Source organism: Ostrea edulis, chromosome 2 (genome assembly GCF_947568905.1).
Source record: "Ostrea edulis chromosome 2, xbOstEdul1.1, whole genome shotgun sequence".
NCBI lineage: Eukaryota > Metazoa > Mollusca > Bivalvia > Ostreida > Ostreidae > Ostrea > Ostrea edulis.
The window spans coordinates 58407894-58422893 of NC_079165.1; the positions used below are offsets into that span (position 1 = coordinate 58407894).

Genomic DNA, 15000 nt, shown 5'->3' on the forward strand with positions numbered 1-15000 from the left:
GTGCATGTGACATTATAATATGAAGATTAGACTCATTTAAAGTGTTGATTAATGTTAATTGGAGCTCATGACATAAAAGAGACATTTTTATAGACAAGTTATTTCATAAATGAAACTCACTCAGACAAATGTTTGCAATATTAATAGATTACACCAAGACTGAAGAGTATTTCAAACCAAAATAAATACATACGGCAGACAAATGAATCCTCATCCCATCCATTGTGACACTGGGGTGTTCCATCACAAATCTCTACTGGGTTGACACAGTCACTGTCCTTACTGCCACCATGGGCACACTTAAACTCTCCAGGTACAGAACAGGGGTACTCATCTACAAATACAAATACCTCAATATCTCTTGCTTACTAAATACAGTCTTGTAACTGCCATCTGTGGAAGGGGCATATTTAACTTACCACAGTCTGGTGGTTCATCAGCACCATCTTCACAGTCATACACACCATCACACTGCCACCAAAATGGGATGCACTTGGAACTCCTCTTACAGTAAGACTGGGAACTGTTAATACAGACAAAAACATCAAAACAATATCTATGGATTAAACTCTAAATACTTCATCATGAACTGAGAACAAATCTTTTCACTGGTTTTATAAAAATATTGAAAATCAATACAGAAACTTATGGCAACAATGCTCTGCTCTTACAGGTAAATGAATCTCACAAATATTGGATCTATACTACTCAAAATTTGATAAGGATCATAGATATTTTTCTGTTTAAAAAATTAATAACTGCATAACTGGCAATATTGTGTCCAAGTGAAATCAAAAACGTCTTCAACAAACTTGCACGTGCATTTCATGACATGGGAAATGTGTTTCTCATCACAGTTTATGCTTTTGCTACCATTGCACGATTTTCAATCCGTTATCGGTGTCTGATTCTTTCTAAAATTTCAAACTCACTTGAGTGTTTACACTACGTTTATCAACACAATGCCCCCTCAACGTGTAAGGCGTCGCCTGACGACATAACAACTGGGCAGATGTATTGGAATGCTTGACGCTGGCTATTCACAACATGACGTTGCAAATGCACTAAATGTCAGTCAGAGCGTTGTAAACAAGGCCTGGAACCGACAGCAAACTTTTGGTACAGCAGCAGACCGACATGGGGGTGGTCGTCAGAGGTCGACAACCCAACGCCAAGACCATTTTGTGGCTCTTCAGGCATGACGACATCCCTTCTGGACAGCAACCAGCCTACGTAACGACCTCCTGAACGCCTCGGGGGTGAATGTGTCCACTCAGACGATACGGAATTGGCTTCACAATGCAGGTCTCAACTCAAGAAGGGCATGTGTTCGAGTCCCTCTGACTGTTCGACACTGGCGGGAGCGATTGGACTGGGCTGAAGATCATGTCACTTGGACACAGAACGATTGAGTTCAAGTTCTGTTCACCGATGAGTCCAGGTATTGTTTGGACTTTACAGACAGGAGGCACCGAGTGAACATGACCGTTATGGTGGTGGTTCCATCATGGTCTGGGGTAGAATCAGCAGGGATGGAAGAACAGATCTTCATGTCCTGGAGAGAGGAACAATGACGGGGGTGCGGTACCGGGATGAGATCCTCGATGTTTACGTCAGACCCTACGCTGGTGCTGTTGGCCCTGAGTTCATCCTGATGGATGATAACGCCCGTCCTCATCGCGCCAGGGTGGTGGAGCAGTACCTTCAGCAGGAGACAATTGTCCGTATGGACTGGCCAGCGCGCTCACCGGACTTGAACCTGATTGAGCATGGATGGAACATGCTGCAGGTTGCCCTTTCACGCCGTAGAGCACAACCCACGACTTTGGCAGAGCTCGGAAACGCCCTCGTGGAAGAGTGGAACAGCCTTCCCATTGGAAACATCCGGGTGCTTATTGACAGTATGGCTCGACGTTGTCAAGCCGTCATTGATGCAAGGGGAGGCCATACCTGGTATTGACACTTCATCGACTAAGTGTAATGATGGACTATCCCCAAAAACTGTGTAATTCTTTCTCTGGTTTGCTGTTAACTTTTTGTAATGAAATGTCTTTTGGTGTTGTTATCAGATTTCAAACATTCCGTATTGATAAAAGTTCATGCCGTACATGAATTTTCATTCATAACCTGAGTAAACACGTTTCTGAGTCAAATTTATGTCTTTTGTTATGTTAGTGGTAAATTACACACATATAACCTAGTGATCCTTATCAAATTTTGAGTAGTATATTATGACCCCACTACGAATTGAAGGTTATGACATGAATCTGCAGTAACATTAAAGTATATAGATTCTTCCATTTCAAAACTTGCAAATTTTAGGCAAATAACAAAAAACTAATAGATTTTTTTCTGTATCTGCATGAAAGGTGAAGATAACGAACAGTGATCAATCTCATAACTCCTATAAGCAATACAAAATAGATAGTTGGGCAAACACGGACCCCTGGGCACACCAGAGGTGGGATCAGGTGTCTAGGAGGAGTTAGCATCCCCTGATGACTCGTCACACCTGCAGTGAGCCCTATATCTTGATCAAGTAAATGGAAAGATCCGTAGTCAAAATCAGTATGTAAAGAATGGCCTAACAATTGGTATGAAACATGCCAGACAGCATTAGACCCAATGAGAGGTTGTATTGGCAAACTAGATCGTTATAATGACCATAGAATTTGCAAAATGCTGACTTTAAATGAGGCTGTTGAAACCCCTGTACCATCAACTTGTTTGTCAGAAGCTTGCCTCGATTTAAAAACTGACCATATGCAGAACAAGCTCTTGCGTATCGAAACAGTTGAGAGATATAAACACCATAGGCAGGAGATAATGGAATATTGCTACATAAATATGGGAAGTTGAAAGTAAGAAAGACTTTGGACCCTTTTTGTGATTTATCCTTGAATCTGTGGGGATACAGTTTGAACAATTTTGAACCTACACTGTATTAAGAAACTGTCATATATACATTAAGTTTTGTCATTTTTCATCCATAAATCACTCTGGTTCTTCCATTGAACATATTTGAAGTTTAATTAAAAATGACCCATGATGTTTCACATAACAACTGTATAGGCATACAACCGTACTGGCATACACTTTGATAAGTCACATGAACTTTCATCTCAGACAAATTGAATAAAATAAATCAGTAGCTACTTTAAATTGAGAACTAATGCATGACTCACCTTGTACAGTTCATAATGCACGATCGATCATCACTGGCAAGGTAGTGGTTTTCAGGGCAGGCACAGACCCTTGCCAGACCAGATCCACTGGGCTTCAGTAGACAAAGATGCTGACATCCTCCATTGTTATGACATGGGTTTACTCCTTTCACTGTATGAATTATATCATGTTACAAACATTCACAAAGTATATGTGTAATAACTATTAGTACACTAAATACAATAAAAGTAATATCTAGAAACCAAAAAACCCTCTCCTTACCTGTCTGTTTCATTTTGTGAAACACATGTATTCCCATTGGTCGATGAATCACTGGGGCAACAGGTTTCCGATTAATCCCAGAAAATTTGTGAGCTGACTCTACCTTCATTCTCTCCCAGTCTGTCCAAAACAGGTGATCCATGAATGTGGTCATGTCAAACACATGAGGGACATTTGAATCTATGACAATATGACGGTGGCTACCATCAAGATCAGCCATAGCAATGTAATCTAAGTTTGCATCTGCCCAAAAGATTTTTTCTGTAACATAGTCAATAGTCAGGGCATTTGGCCATGAAAGATCATTGGTGACAATTTTCTTTACATTAGTGCCATCCATGTGGGCTGAGGAAATATGGGCCTCTGTTCCCCAGTCAGTGTAGAACATCAGTCCCTTTGCTGGGAAAACTTCTAAAGCTCTTGGCTCCTGAAATAGCCAGTTATAAATGATGAGTAGCCATATACATCACATAGCGTATTATCATTACAACTGGACAGAGCAAAATCAGCAGCATTCTGAATAGTACCTGTAATTTTTTCTGGATTAGAACTTTCCTGTACGATCCATTTAACTTAGAGACTTCTATGGTATCTCTGGTTTTATCACACCAGTAAATGTTTCTGCCAATCCAATCAACAGCAATACCATCTGGATTTCTCAGTGTGGTGTTATGTATTACCTGAAGTTCAATAACAGATCCATAAGAAAATATTTTAAAGATCAATGCATTGCAAGCTACAGCTGTACCAGTATTCACAATCTATGAAACTGTTCAAACTCCATCTTGAATTACCAATCAAACTATTTCAAGTCAAATTTACATACACACTTCATATTTACATTCTTTTATATCAAAATTATTTTCCATATTCATTATCAAATCATAATTTTCTTGTCTTCTAATTTTCAATACAATATTGAATATTCAGTTTTGTCAAACTGTAAACAGAATGGTATTATAAGTAATGCTATTAATAGTAACATATGACAATGTAATTACAATGGTATTATAAGTAATGTTACTAATAGTAACATATGCCAGTGTAATTACAATGGTATTATAAGTCATTCTATTAATAGTAACATATGGCAGTGTAATTACAATGGGATTATAAGTAATTCTATTAATAGTAACATATGGCAGTGTAATTACAATGGTATTATAAGTAATTCTATTAATAGTAACATATGACAATGTAATTACAATGTCATTATAAGTAATTCTATTAATTGTAACATATGGCAGTGTAATTACAATGGGATTACAAGTAATTCTATTAATAGTAACATATGACAGTGTAATTACAATGGTATTATAAGTAATTCTATTAATAGTAACATATGACAATGTAATTACAATGGTATTATCATCTTCACAAGTCAAGGGCTATTGATTCGTTACCTCGCACTAACCCTTGACATCAGTCGCTATTTAAAAGTTGGGCTCGAGAAGAAGGATGACATAATACGCTAAAATTAATCAGCCAATGGGATTTCTTGTTTCAGATGAAAGTTTGGTAAGGGAATACACAGAAAGTAAAAAATGACGTCCTTTGACGAAAAGATATGTGAAAAACATCAAATCGATCATTTGACTGAAAATCAAAAGCTTTTGATATCATGTATCAGAGAAGGAAAAGATGTTTTTATTGGGACTAAAACCGGCAGGGTAAATCGCTATCTTACGAAGTTGTTTAATTTGTTAAAACATAGTCGACAAACGTACTTCGACAATCCATCATTTTCATTCGCTCATACCCCAAAACCTCGTCTAATTGTTTCTTCAAGCAAAACAAACTCCCGAAAATCAATCGACGGTATCTGTCTTGTACTAATTGGCCACAAATTCTACACCATAATGCCGTCGCCATGCGTGTTTACTGTTTAGTTTTGTTTTCGACCGATTATAAAAGCCGTTGTCTGATTGGTTTGCAGCTTCAGGCTGCAAACCAATCATGTGCTTCTTCTCGAGCCCAACTTTTAAATAGCGACTGATGTCAAGGGTTAGTGCGAAGTAACGAAACAATAAACCTTGACTTGTGAAGATGTGGTATTATAAGTATTGCTACTAATAGTAACATATGCCAGTGTAATTACAATGGCATTATAAGTAATTCTATTAATAGTAACATATGACAATGTAATTACAAACTTGATGATGTCCTTGTAATTACATGTACTTACAGAAATGCTTTTGTCAGTTATATTTAGGCGACTGATTTTGCTCATGGTGGAAGTGATCTCTGACCAGTATATCATATTTTCTTTGTAGTCAAAGTCGATGGCTACAGCATTGTTGAGGTCATGCAAGATCAGTTGCTGGTGACCCGTCAAGCTTATATTTCTTAAGTAAAATCCATTGGCCAAAATCAAATATGGTTTAACCGCTACAAAAAAATTTTTGTTGTGTATTATCAAGTAAGTGCAACAAATAATTGTGTTACGAATATAGTATAACTAAAAGAAATACAGAAAAGATCAAGAAGAACAAGAGCTTACACCCTGTCACTTTGCAATTCTTCTTGTCTTCTGCCAGCTCAAATCCATCTGCACACATACAATGGAAGCTCCCGATGGTATTTACACAGAAGTGAGAGCAGGGATATAGAGTCTTGCACTCATTAATATCTAAAAAATAATCAAAACTAAGTCATTTGTGTGAAAAGTTTTATTCACACATAATGATATACATGTATGTTTTTGTTGTTTTTATTTTTTAAATCTCAGTATAGTTTCTATATAAAGAGGACATAGTATTAATAATAGTCCCATCCTTAAAAAAAAATGTTAGAAAAACATATTACAGCTGTTAGCCCTTCTCCCATATAGAAAATGTGGTAACTTTTGACCCTAGATTTTTACTGATAGTTCATAAGAGTTGTCTACTAGTCATGACTAACCTACCAATGAATTAGACAACAATATAAAGTGTTCTCAGACAACACTTGGGGTATGCAAAGTGAAAATTAATAGGGTGATCTACTAGTCACAACCAACCTGTTTACATGTATGATTAAAAGTTTAAGAAATCCCAATGACCTGTGATTTAAGAATTACTATGGGTGATCTACTAATCGTGAATAATATGCCTGACAAGTTTGATGACTGTCAGGTAAAGGGTTCACTAGATATTTATCAGACAACATCTTATGAATTAGACAGAGGGCATTTCTACATTTAGACAATATGTGCCCCATTCCCTTTGTATGTAAGTACAATCAAATATGGTCATACATTTACTGACCAGGTGCAGAACAATGTGTCTAAATATCTTTCATTCTTATTGTTTGAAGAGATAGCATGAAAGCTCTAATCATACATGTACACCTGGTCCCTGAATTCTAACTTACCTTTACAGTGGTGTTTATCCGCATCCAATTCATATCCAGTGTCACAGGTACATTCATACCCAATCTTTTTCTCAGTACAGTTGTGGTGACACATTTTAAAATAAGAACTGTTTGTTTTCCTCCCAATTTTCCTTGACTCCTCCATCAATTTACATTCATCAACATCTGTAAATTAAAAAAGAAAAATCAATATAAACAAAAATTGGAATTCTCCATCATATCATACTACAAGTATCAGGAACTAAGTAGTACAAGGATATGATATCCTACACATGTACAGAGTCGCTAGCTTTAGGGTCACTGTGCAGTATAAGGATGCATGAAAGACATCCCAAACATATTCTGTATACTGCTTTAAATTCACTTCTAATTATTATAAAGGGTTCTTGTTTGAATACCTTTTCATATACATTCTACATAAATGTTATGATCATATAGATTTTATTTCAAGGTTCTGTCTTTATATACTGTACATGTAGATTCAATATATCACAAAATTAAACTGCAGCTAAAATAAGGCTGTATACAGTAATCATATGATGGTCATTGGCAAGGTTTAACTGCACCGTTAGCTTCTAAAATTAAACCCAATTTTTTTCTTCAATAATAATTTTAGTCAGACTTTGATGTAAAGTTATCTTTGATGAGTTAAACCAATACTAATTTATAATTTTTCTGAGAGATTTTCATACAGAGAGTGTCAAAAGTTGATAAAAATTTGATTCAGTTTACTAGAGGACATAACGGAAAATGTTCAAGAGGAATGATTGAACTTCAAATGAGACTTCAATGTTATTCTACTGTAATAAACGACTATTCATTGAAATAAATGGGATTTTTTTTTTTAAGCACATTTCCAAATAAAAATTTTCAGTGGTCCATTGTAACATTTTATATATTCATTTTATTTTAAGATTATGAAGTATTAAGAAATCACAAATAAATTAGTTAGATGTTGTAAATATCTAATTACACATTATGTATGATGAAACATAAGTATTCATACTTTTATATGAAAAAAAATTCAATCTACTAAACAATCAACTTTTATTTACACAATTTCATTTCGACAAATTGCCACAAAAACCAAATTTTAAAATGTACTTGTGTAGATTTATGAGCAAAAATAAAGGTTCCAAGTCTTTATGATTTGTACTCACTGCAGTTTATAGCTTCATCTGAATTGTCCCCACAATCATTCTTCCCATTGCACACAGATGAATCGTTGAGGCATTTTTCATTTTTACACTTGAATGTGCAGCTGGTTTGAGGATTTTTGGCACATAGAGTTACATTTTCATCTGAGTGATCATAACAATCAGGAAAACCATTGCACACTAATCTATTGTCGATACAATTATGGTGCTGCATGCATTTAAATTGACCTAGTTTGCATCCTTTGGCTGTCAAAAATAAAATGAACATACACGTACAATATATCAACACATGGACATAATCATAACATTCTTAAATTTCATATACTACAACAACTTTGTATTTAAACCTATATTTCAATGCATACAAGGGGTTCTACTACATAGAGAACCCTTCGAATTTTAACTCATTACAAGTGTGTAAAATGTTTGACTACACTGATTATTTATAATAGTGCACACCAATCAAATCAACATAAATCCATCTATCACCTGTTTTATTCATTTTATTAGAGAAATATGCTCTCCCTTCACCACTCTAATATTGATCCCAATCTGTAACTAATATAATATAAAGAACTCAGAGTTCTGTGATAATTCATATTTACTAGAATCATGCGTCAAATTTGTTTATTTGAACATATGCAATAAAAAATAGTATCTTGACAAATTGTGATATATGACAGATCTCGATTTTCTATATACATTTGTATTACAGTAAATAAAATGTGGCAAAGAGAGAGCAAATTTCCTAAATGAATTGAATCAAATGATGGATGGAAATTTGTTAGTTTGATTATTATTTGCACTATCATCATAATTAATGTAGTCAAACAGTCTACGCTTGTCATAATAAAAAAAAATCCCAGGGTTCTCCATTTAGTAGGACCAGCATACAAGTGAGACTGACTGAGGGTCGCAGAATGAAGCAAAAGTCTCCCACCAGGTCAAAAATCTTCCCAATCCCCTCAAATGAAATGATGAAGAAAAGAAAAACTACAAGAAGATATTTCTCATGGAAACTGAGCCCCATGACATTTTAATTGACTGCATGGATTAGACATGCATTGATGATCAGCTTATCAGTGGCTAGTGTTTGTTCAGTACTTGGCTGCAATTATTCAACTAATACATTTAATCAATGCTTTGAATGGACTGCAAGCTTTTTTAATGAATTACAACTTAGTTCCAGGTATCAATATGCCTAGATCTACTTTCTCTTTATTTTGTACCTACATATGTATGATCTTTTATCATGTATATTGTATTTTACGTACAGTGCTTGTATTTCATAAGAATATAACTAACACTAAGACATATCTTATAGCTGCAGACACTATCTCTACAACTTTCACTGGTAATTCCCACTTTTTTGCCCATTTGAAAAAAAAAATTCTGCCTAAAGAAATAATTTTCTCCACCCAAATAGACAAAAAAATCTGCCAAAATAAAACTAGTAAAATCAGTTCACACTTAATGTTGAATAATGAACCAACACACAATAATTATTATAGTTTATATCCAATATTTTCTAGTGTCTAATAAATATGAAAATCATGTCTGTATAAGGGTGAAGGTCATTGAAGTTGATACTAATACATGCAAATACACAAAAACAAGATGTGTTTGTAAATCACTGATGCCCCGTATGGCCAAACTCTAAGGTCAAGGTCTCAAACATTTTGGTACAAAAAGAAAGGTCTTGTCACAAGGAATACACATGTGAAATATGAAGCTCTCGCACAAACCGATTAAAAGTTATGGCCAAGGTTAAAGTTTTTCAAAGGAGGTCAAACCCCAGGATAAAGGTCACAAAGTTAACAAGAGGCCCAAGGGCCACATCACTCACCTGAGTTACCTTGGCCCATATCTGAAGACTTTCCATATACATTTGCATGTAAAAGCTTAGTCCATATTGTGGCCCCAACCTACCCCTGAAGGCCATGATTTTTACAAATTTGAATCTGCACTATGTCAGGAAGCTTTCACATAAATCTCAGCTCCTCTGGCCCATTGGTTCTTGAGAGGATGATTTTAAAAGTTTTTTTCTATTCATTCCCAATTTCCCATGTAAAACTTTGATCCCCAATTGTGGCCCCAAACTACCCCCGGGGGCCATGATTTGAACAAACTTGAATCTGCACTATGTCAGGAAGCTTTCATATAAATTTCAGCTCTTCTGGCTCAGTGGTTCTTGAGAAGAAGATTTTTAAAGATTTTCCTTCTATATTTCTATGTAAAACTTTGATCCCATATTGTGGCCCCAATCTACCCCCAGGGGCCATGATTTGAACAAACTTGAATCTGCACTATGTCAGGAAGCTTTCATGTAAATCTCACCTCTTCTGGCTCATTGGTTCTTGAGAAGAAGATTTTTAAAGATTTTCCTTCTATATTTCTATGTAAAACTTTGATCCCCTATTGTGGCCCCAACCTACCCCTGGGGGTCATGATTTGAACAAACTTGAATTTGCACTATGTCAGGAAGCTTTCATATAAATTTCAGCTCTTCTGGCTCAGTGGTTCTTGAGAAGAAGATTTTTTCAAGATTTTCCCTATATATTTGTATGTAAAACTTTGATCCCCTATTGTGGCCCCAATCTACCCCCGGGGGCCATGATTTGAACAAACTTGAATCTGCACTATGTCAGGAACCTTTCATGTAAATCTCACCTCTTCTGGCTCATTGGTTCTTGAGAAGAAGATTTTTAAAGATTTTCCTTCTATATTTCTATGTAAAACTTTGATCCCCTATTGTGGCCCCAACCTACCCCCGGGGGTCATGATTTGAACAAACTTGAATCTGCACTATGTCAGGAAGCTTTCATGAAATTTCAGCTCCTCTGGCCCAGTGGTTCTTGAGAAGAAGATTTTTAAATGACCCCACCCTATTTTTGCATTTTTGTGATTATCTCCCCTTTGAAGGGGGCATGGCCCTTCATTTGAATACATTTGAAAGCCCTTTACCCAAGGATGCTTTTGGCCATGTTTGGTTATAATTGGCACGGTGGTTCTTGAGAAAAAGATGAAAATGTGAAAAGTTTACGACACCAACGCCAACAGACAACGGACAAATTTTGATCAGTAAAGCTCACTTGAGCCTTCGGCTCAGGTGAGCTAAAAGTTTTGGTACCAAGAGAGAGATCTTGTCAAATGGAATACACATGTGATGTATGAAAGCCCTATCACTATCCATTCAAAAGTTATTGCCAAGGTTAAAGTTTATGCAGACATACATACAGCCCCCGAATTATGGGGGCATAAAAATTTCACCCCTCCTAAAATTCCTTTTCACTTTACAGAATTATTATCAAATATTGACAGTATAACTTCCAAAACGTAATGAATGGATTAATGTTTCAAAATATAAAAGTGTCAAATTGAAAACATTATAAAAGTATACATGTATTGTGATCACATTCAATAGAAACAATATCCATATACTTGTAGATCAATTTTTGATCATAAAATAAGATAATATAATCCTTGTTTTCAATTCTTAAAGTAAAAATTGGAGATGAAAATGACTGTTTTATTTCCTTTATATGCAAAAAAAAACAAAAAACACCCCGTTACAAAAATCTCCCAGAAATGACCCCCTATCCTCCTATATTTTGGAAGCCAATCTCTTGATCTGGATCCAAGAATATATCACATGTATGCTGATGCCAGGGGAAATCAGATTAACAGACTTGATAATGCATGGAAGGTTGAAATAAATCTTCATCAAGCCTCATGCACTGAATCGTATATTTTTAAACACATGTCCTTGTACAGTGCCTTCATTGCATACAATACTTACAGCAGTATGGAGGTTCATCACTTCCATCTTGACAGTCATTGTCTGAGTCACAGAAAAATATTCTCTTTATGCATTTGCCATTATGACATTGAAACTCATCATCACCACATGTCAAAGGTGCTGTTTAAAAAGTATAGTTCATTAATCAATCTTAAAAGAGGTAAAATGTTGCATATAATAAAAATGCTTACCACTCAGAATGTTTTTTTTAATCTTAAAAGAGGTAAAATATTGCATATAATCAAAATGTTTACCATTCAGAAAGAAAATTTCAATGATTAAGGTTAATGGACACATATCATCTAATAAACTCACATAACAATTACATCATAGAAACACAACAGAATAGGTAATACATTGTATAATAGCCATCAATAAATCAAGGCATCGAAAACAAACAATTCAGATGTAAGTAGATAGCATATAATCACATACCACATCCCTGGGATACATCTTCATCTTCACTATTTGGACAATCGGCATCTCCGTCACAGAGCCAGTCTTTTGGTATACAACGGAAGGTAGAGGTACACAGAAACTCATTAACTTTACATGTTCTGTTGAAATCTAAAGACAATGAATTAAACCATCATTTATGTTGGAAAAAAACAACAAGTAAATAGTATACTACATGGTTTTTTCAGTCTAGCTTACCATTCCAAACAGTATAAAATACAACATGTAAAATAAAACAAAAACACATAATCATATTGGCATGCCGTGGGGTTGACTCAGCCTGTATTGTTTTTAAACCACTATCTAATTTGCTCAAAACAGTAGGACCAGTCGCAGGAGCCATAAGAAAGATACAGCTCAATTGTACCAATGAGCTTGGTGCAGCTGGTGTGTGTTGAACCAATCTGGGTTACAAGAGCCAGAAGAAAAAAGATGGAAGTTCAAGACAGCAGAACAAGTTGCAGGAGGCAGGAGAAATACTTTGAAATACCCAAAGAAAAGTATCTTGTTCAATAAAACTCTTCTTCACAGATAGTATTCCACATAGGCACCAAAGAAATTGTGGCATTAATCTTTCAGTGGAGGTAATAAAATAAATGTATAAACATGGTATCTATTGTCAAGTACATGTGGCACCATTCTATCACAGGCATCTTATCCAGGATCCATGACCATAAACTGAGAATAGACTAAGTAAAATACAACATTTGTATATATATCCTTGGCTTGTTAAAATTACATAAATACTACACTGACATTTTGAATCATTCAAAATCAAACTTGAACATGAATTTCATACACTTATGAAATCAATATTATATGGATTAGATCAATCTGTGTTCTATAGTTTTATAAAATCAGTTTTTAATTTCCACTACTTTAACATAATCCTTTGATAAATGTTCACAAACATTTTTCCGGATAATGCTCAATTTATAACGACTGACGAGATATTAAATTTTCATTTTTTCACGTTTAAAAACAATAAACCTAAAGTACACCCTTCATGAGTCCCCTGACTAATAGTTACAACAACACAGTGTTCAGTACTATAATTATGCTATTTCTATTTCTAAGAATGTTGGCGTTCAGGGAACACTTGCACTGAAACAGTTCAATTTTGATGACCAACTTCTTCATTCAAATTGCAGTCAATGGATTTTGAGTCTACTTTAAGTGTATTGGTTGTTTAATGTTTACAATCAGTAAAAACAGCAGTAAAATACGCTTATAGCGAGGGCTGGGGACAACAATTTTGATTCGTTATAAACGTAATTCATTATATCCTATGAGTTCAGGGAATAAAATCACTTCACTATAATCATGAATTCATTATAAGCATTATCACTGTAATCATGTTATACTGTATTCAGAAAGGCACACAGAGATATATGTATTCACCCCATGTTTGAGAAGACTACTGAGGTAGAAATGTAGATGTAATCTCACCTGGTTAGGAAAAGTAGATCAATGTGTATTATTGGAAGACATGCCATATATAAAATACTTACTGCAGACAATATCAGATTCATCTGTCTCATTTAAACAGTCAGGATGACCATCACATTCCCAAGATTTAGGAATACATGTCCCTTCTGAACACTTTGTCATACTGCCTTCACATTCATCATCTGAAATATAGAGATCACAAATAACTTAATATTTCATTATATATCGGTACACATAAATGTTGATTTTGATGATCTAGACGACATGTTTGGTTTTTTTTCTAGAATTTTCTCACAAAAGTGAACACTATGCAATAAAACAATCCAGGGATTAAAGTCATGAACTAAGTAGTTTTATATACACAGAATATTTCACACAGTATATAAAAAACAAAAATTCATTATATGCACCCAGGGGTGCATGAGCCAAGTTGCATGGGATACATTGTAAAGTCAGGAATGATGTGGCATATTTATAATTCTGAAGAACTAATTTCAGTTTTAAACTTTTCGAGTTATTGTCCAGAAACCATATTTGTCTGAAGTTTTCAATCTATTTTCGGTCACTTTGACCTTGACCTTTGACCTATTTTCTCAAAAATCAAAAGGGGTCTTCCTTACCTGGTACATAACAATATCTTTAAGTATCATTTGATTCGGATTTAAACTTTCTGAGTTATCATCTGGAAACCAAATATTTCTGAAATTTTCATTCTGTGACCTTGACCTTTGACCCTTTTCCTCCAAAACCAATAGGGATCTTCCTTACCTGGTACCTAACAATATATCAAAGTTTCATTTGATTCAGATTTAAACTTTCCAAGTTATCATCCGGAAACCAAATTTTTCTGAAATTTTCATTCTATTTTCGGTCACTGTGACCTTGACCTTTGACCCTTTTTCTCCAAAATCAATAGAGGTCTTCCTTACCTGGTACCCAACAATATATCAAAGTTTCATTTGATTAGATTGTAAACTTTTCGAGTTATCATCCGGAAACCAATTGTTGACGCCTGCCCGCATCACCAAACCAGTAACCGAGTTCAACTCGGCTAAAAAGTAAACAGGAGCATACCACAAGCAAGTTCATCTGATTTGTCATAGCAGTCATTGTCGAAGTCACATTTCCAGTTACTGGGAATACAGCGGCCATCACTCTTACATTGGAACATGTCCTCTTCATCACATTTACCTCCAACTGTCAAAATGAGCAGTGTCACTTACCACACATCTTTTTTTAAATGCATTATTACAGAGGTAATACAATTCAACTCTCAGAATATTAATTTGGGACATTACCACTTCTCTATTTTTTAAATGTTTCATTTACAAATTCCTTTTC

At 35.1% G+C, this 15000-nt stretch overlaps 1 protein-coding gene across 6 annotated transcripts in view; it reads right to left on the reverse strand.

Annotated features, from left to right (window-relative positions):
- The window catches only part of LOC125678471 (low-density lipoprotein receptor-related protein 1-like), a 139533-nt gene that overhangs the window by 42565 nt on the left and 81968 nt on the right, over positions 1–15000 (reverse strand). For all 6 annotated transcript variants that reach the window (XM_056154539.1, XM_048916937.2, XM_048916935.2 and 3 more), the window contains exons 46-58: positions 14734–14856; positions 13722–13841; positions 12190–12321; positions 11755–11874; positions 7959–8201; positions 6799–6963; positions 5948–6076; positions 5633–5835; positions 3975–4127; positions 3448–3874; positions 3186–3336; positions 420–523; positions 194–334 (exon numbers count right to left, since the gene is read on the reverse strand). In XM_056154539.1, coding sequence (XP_056010514.1) covers positions 194–334; positions 420–523; positions 3186–3336; positions 3448–3874; positions 3975–4127; positions 5633–5835; positions 5948–6076; positions 6799–6963; positions 7959–8201; positions 11755–11874; positions 12190–12321; positions 13722–13841; positions 14734–14856 — 2211 coding nt within the window. The remainder of the gene's footprint in view (positions 1–193; positions 335–419; positions 524–3185; positions 3337–3447; positions 3875–3974; positions 4128–5632; positions 5836–5947; positions 6077–6798; positions 6964–7958; positions 8202–11754; positions 11875–12189; positions 12322–13721; positions 13842–14733; positions 14857–15000) is intronic.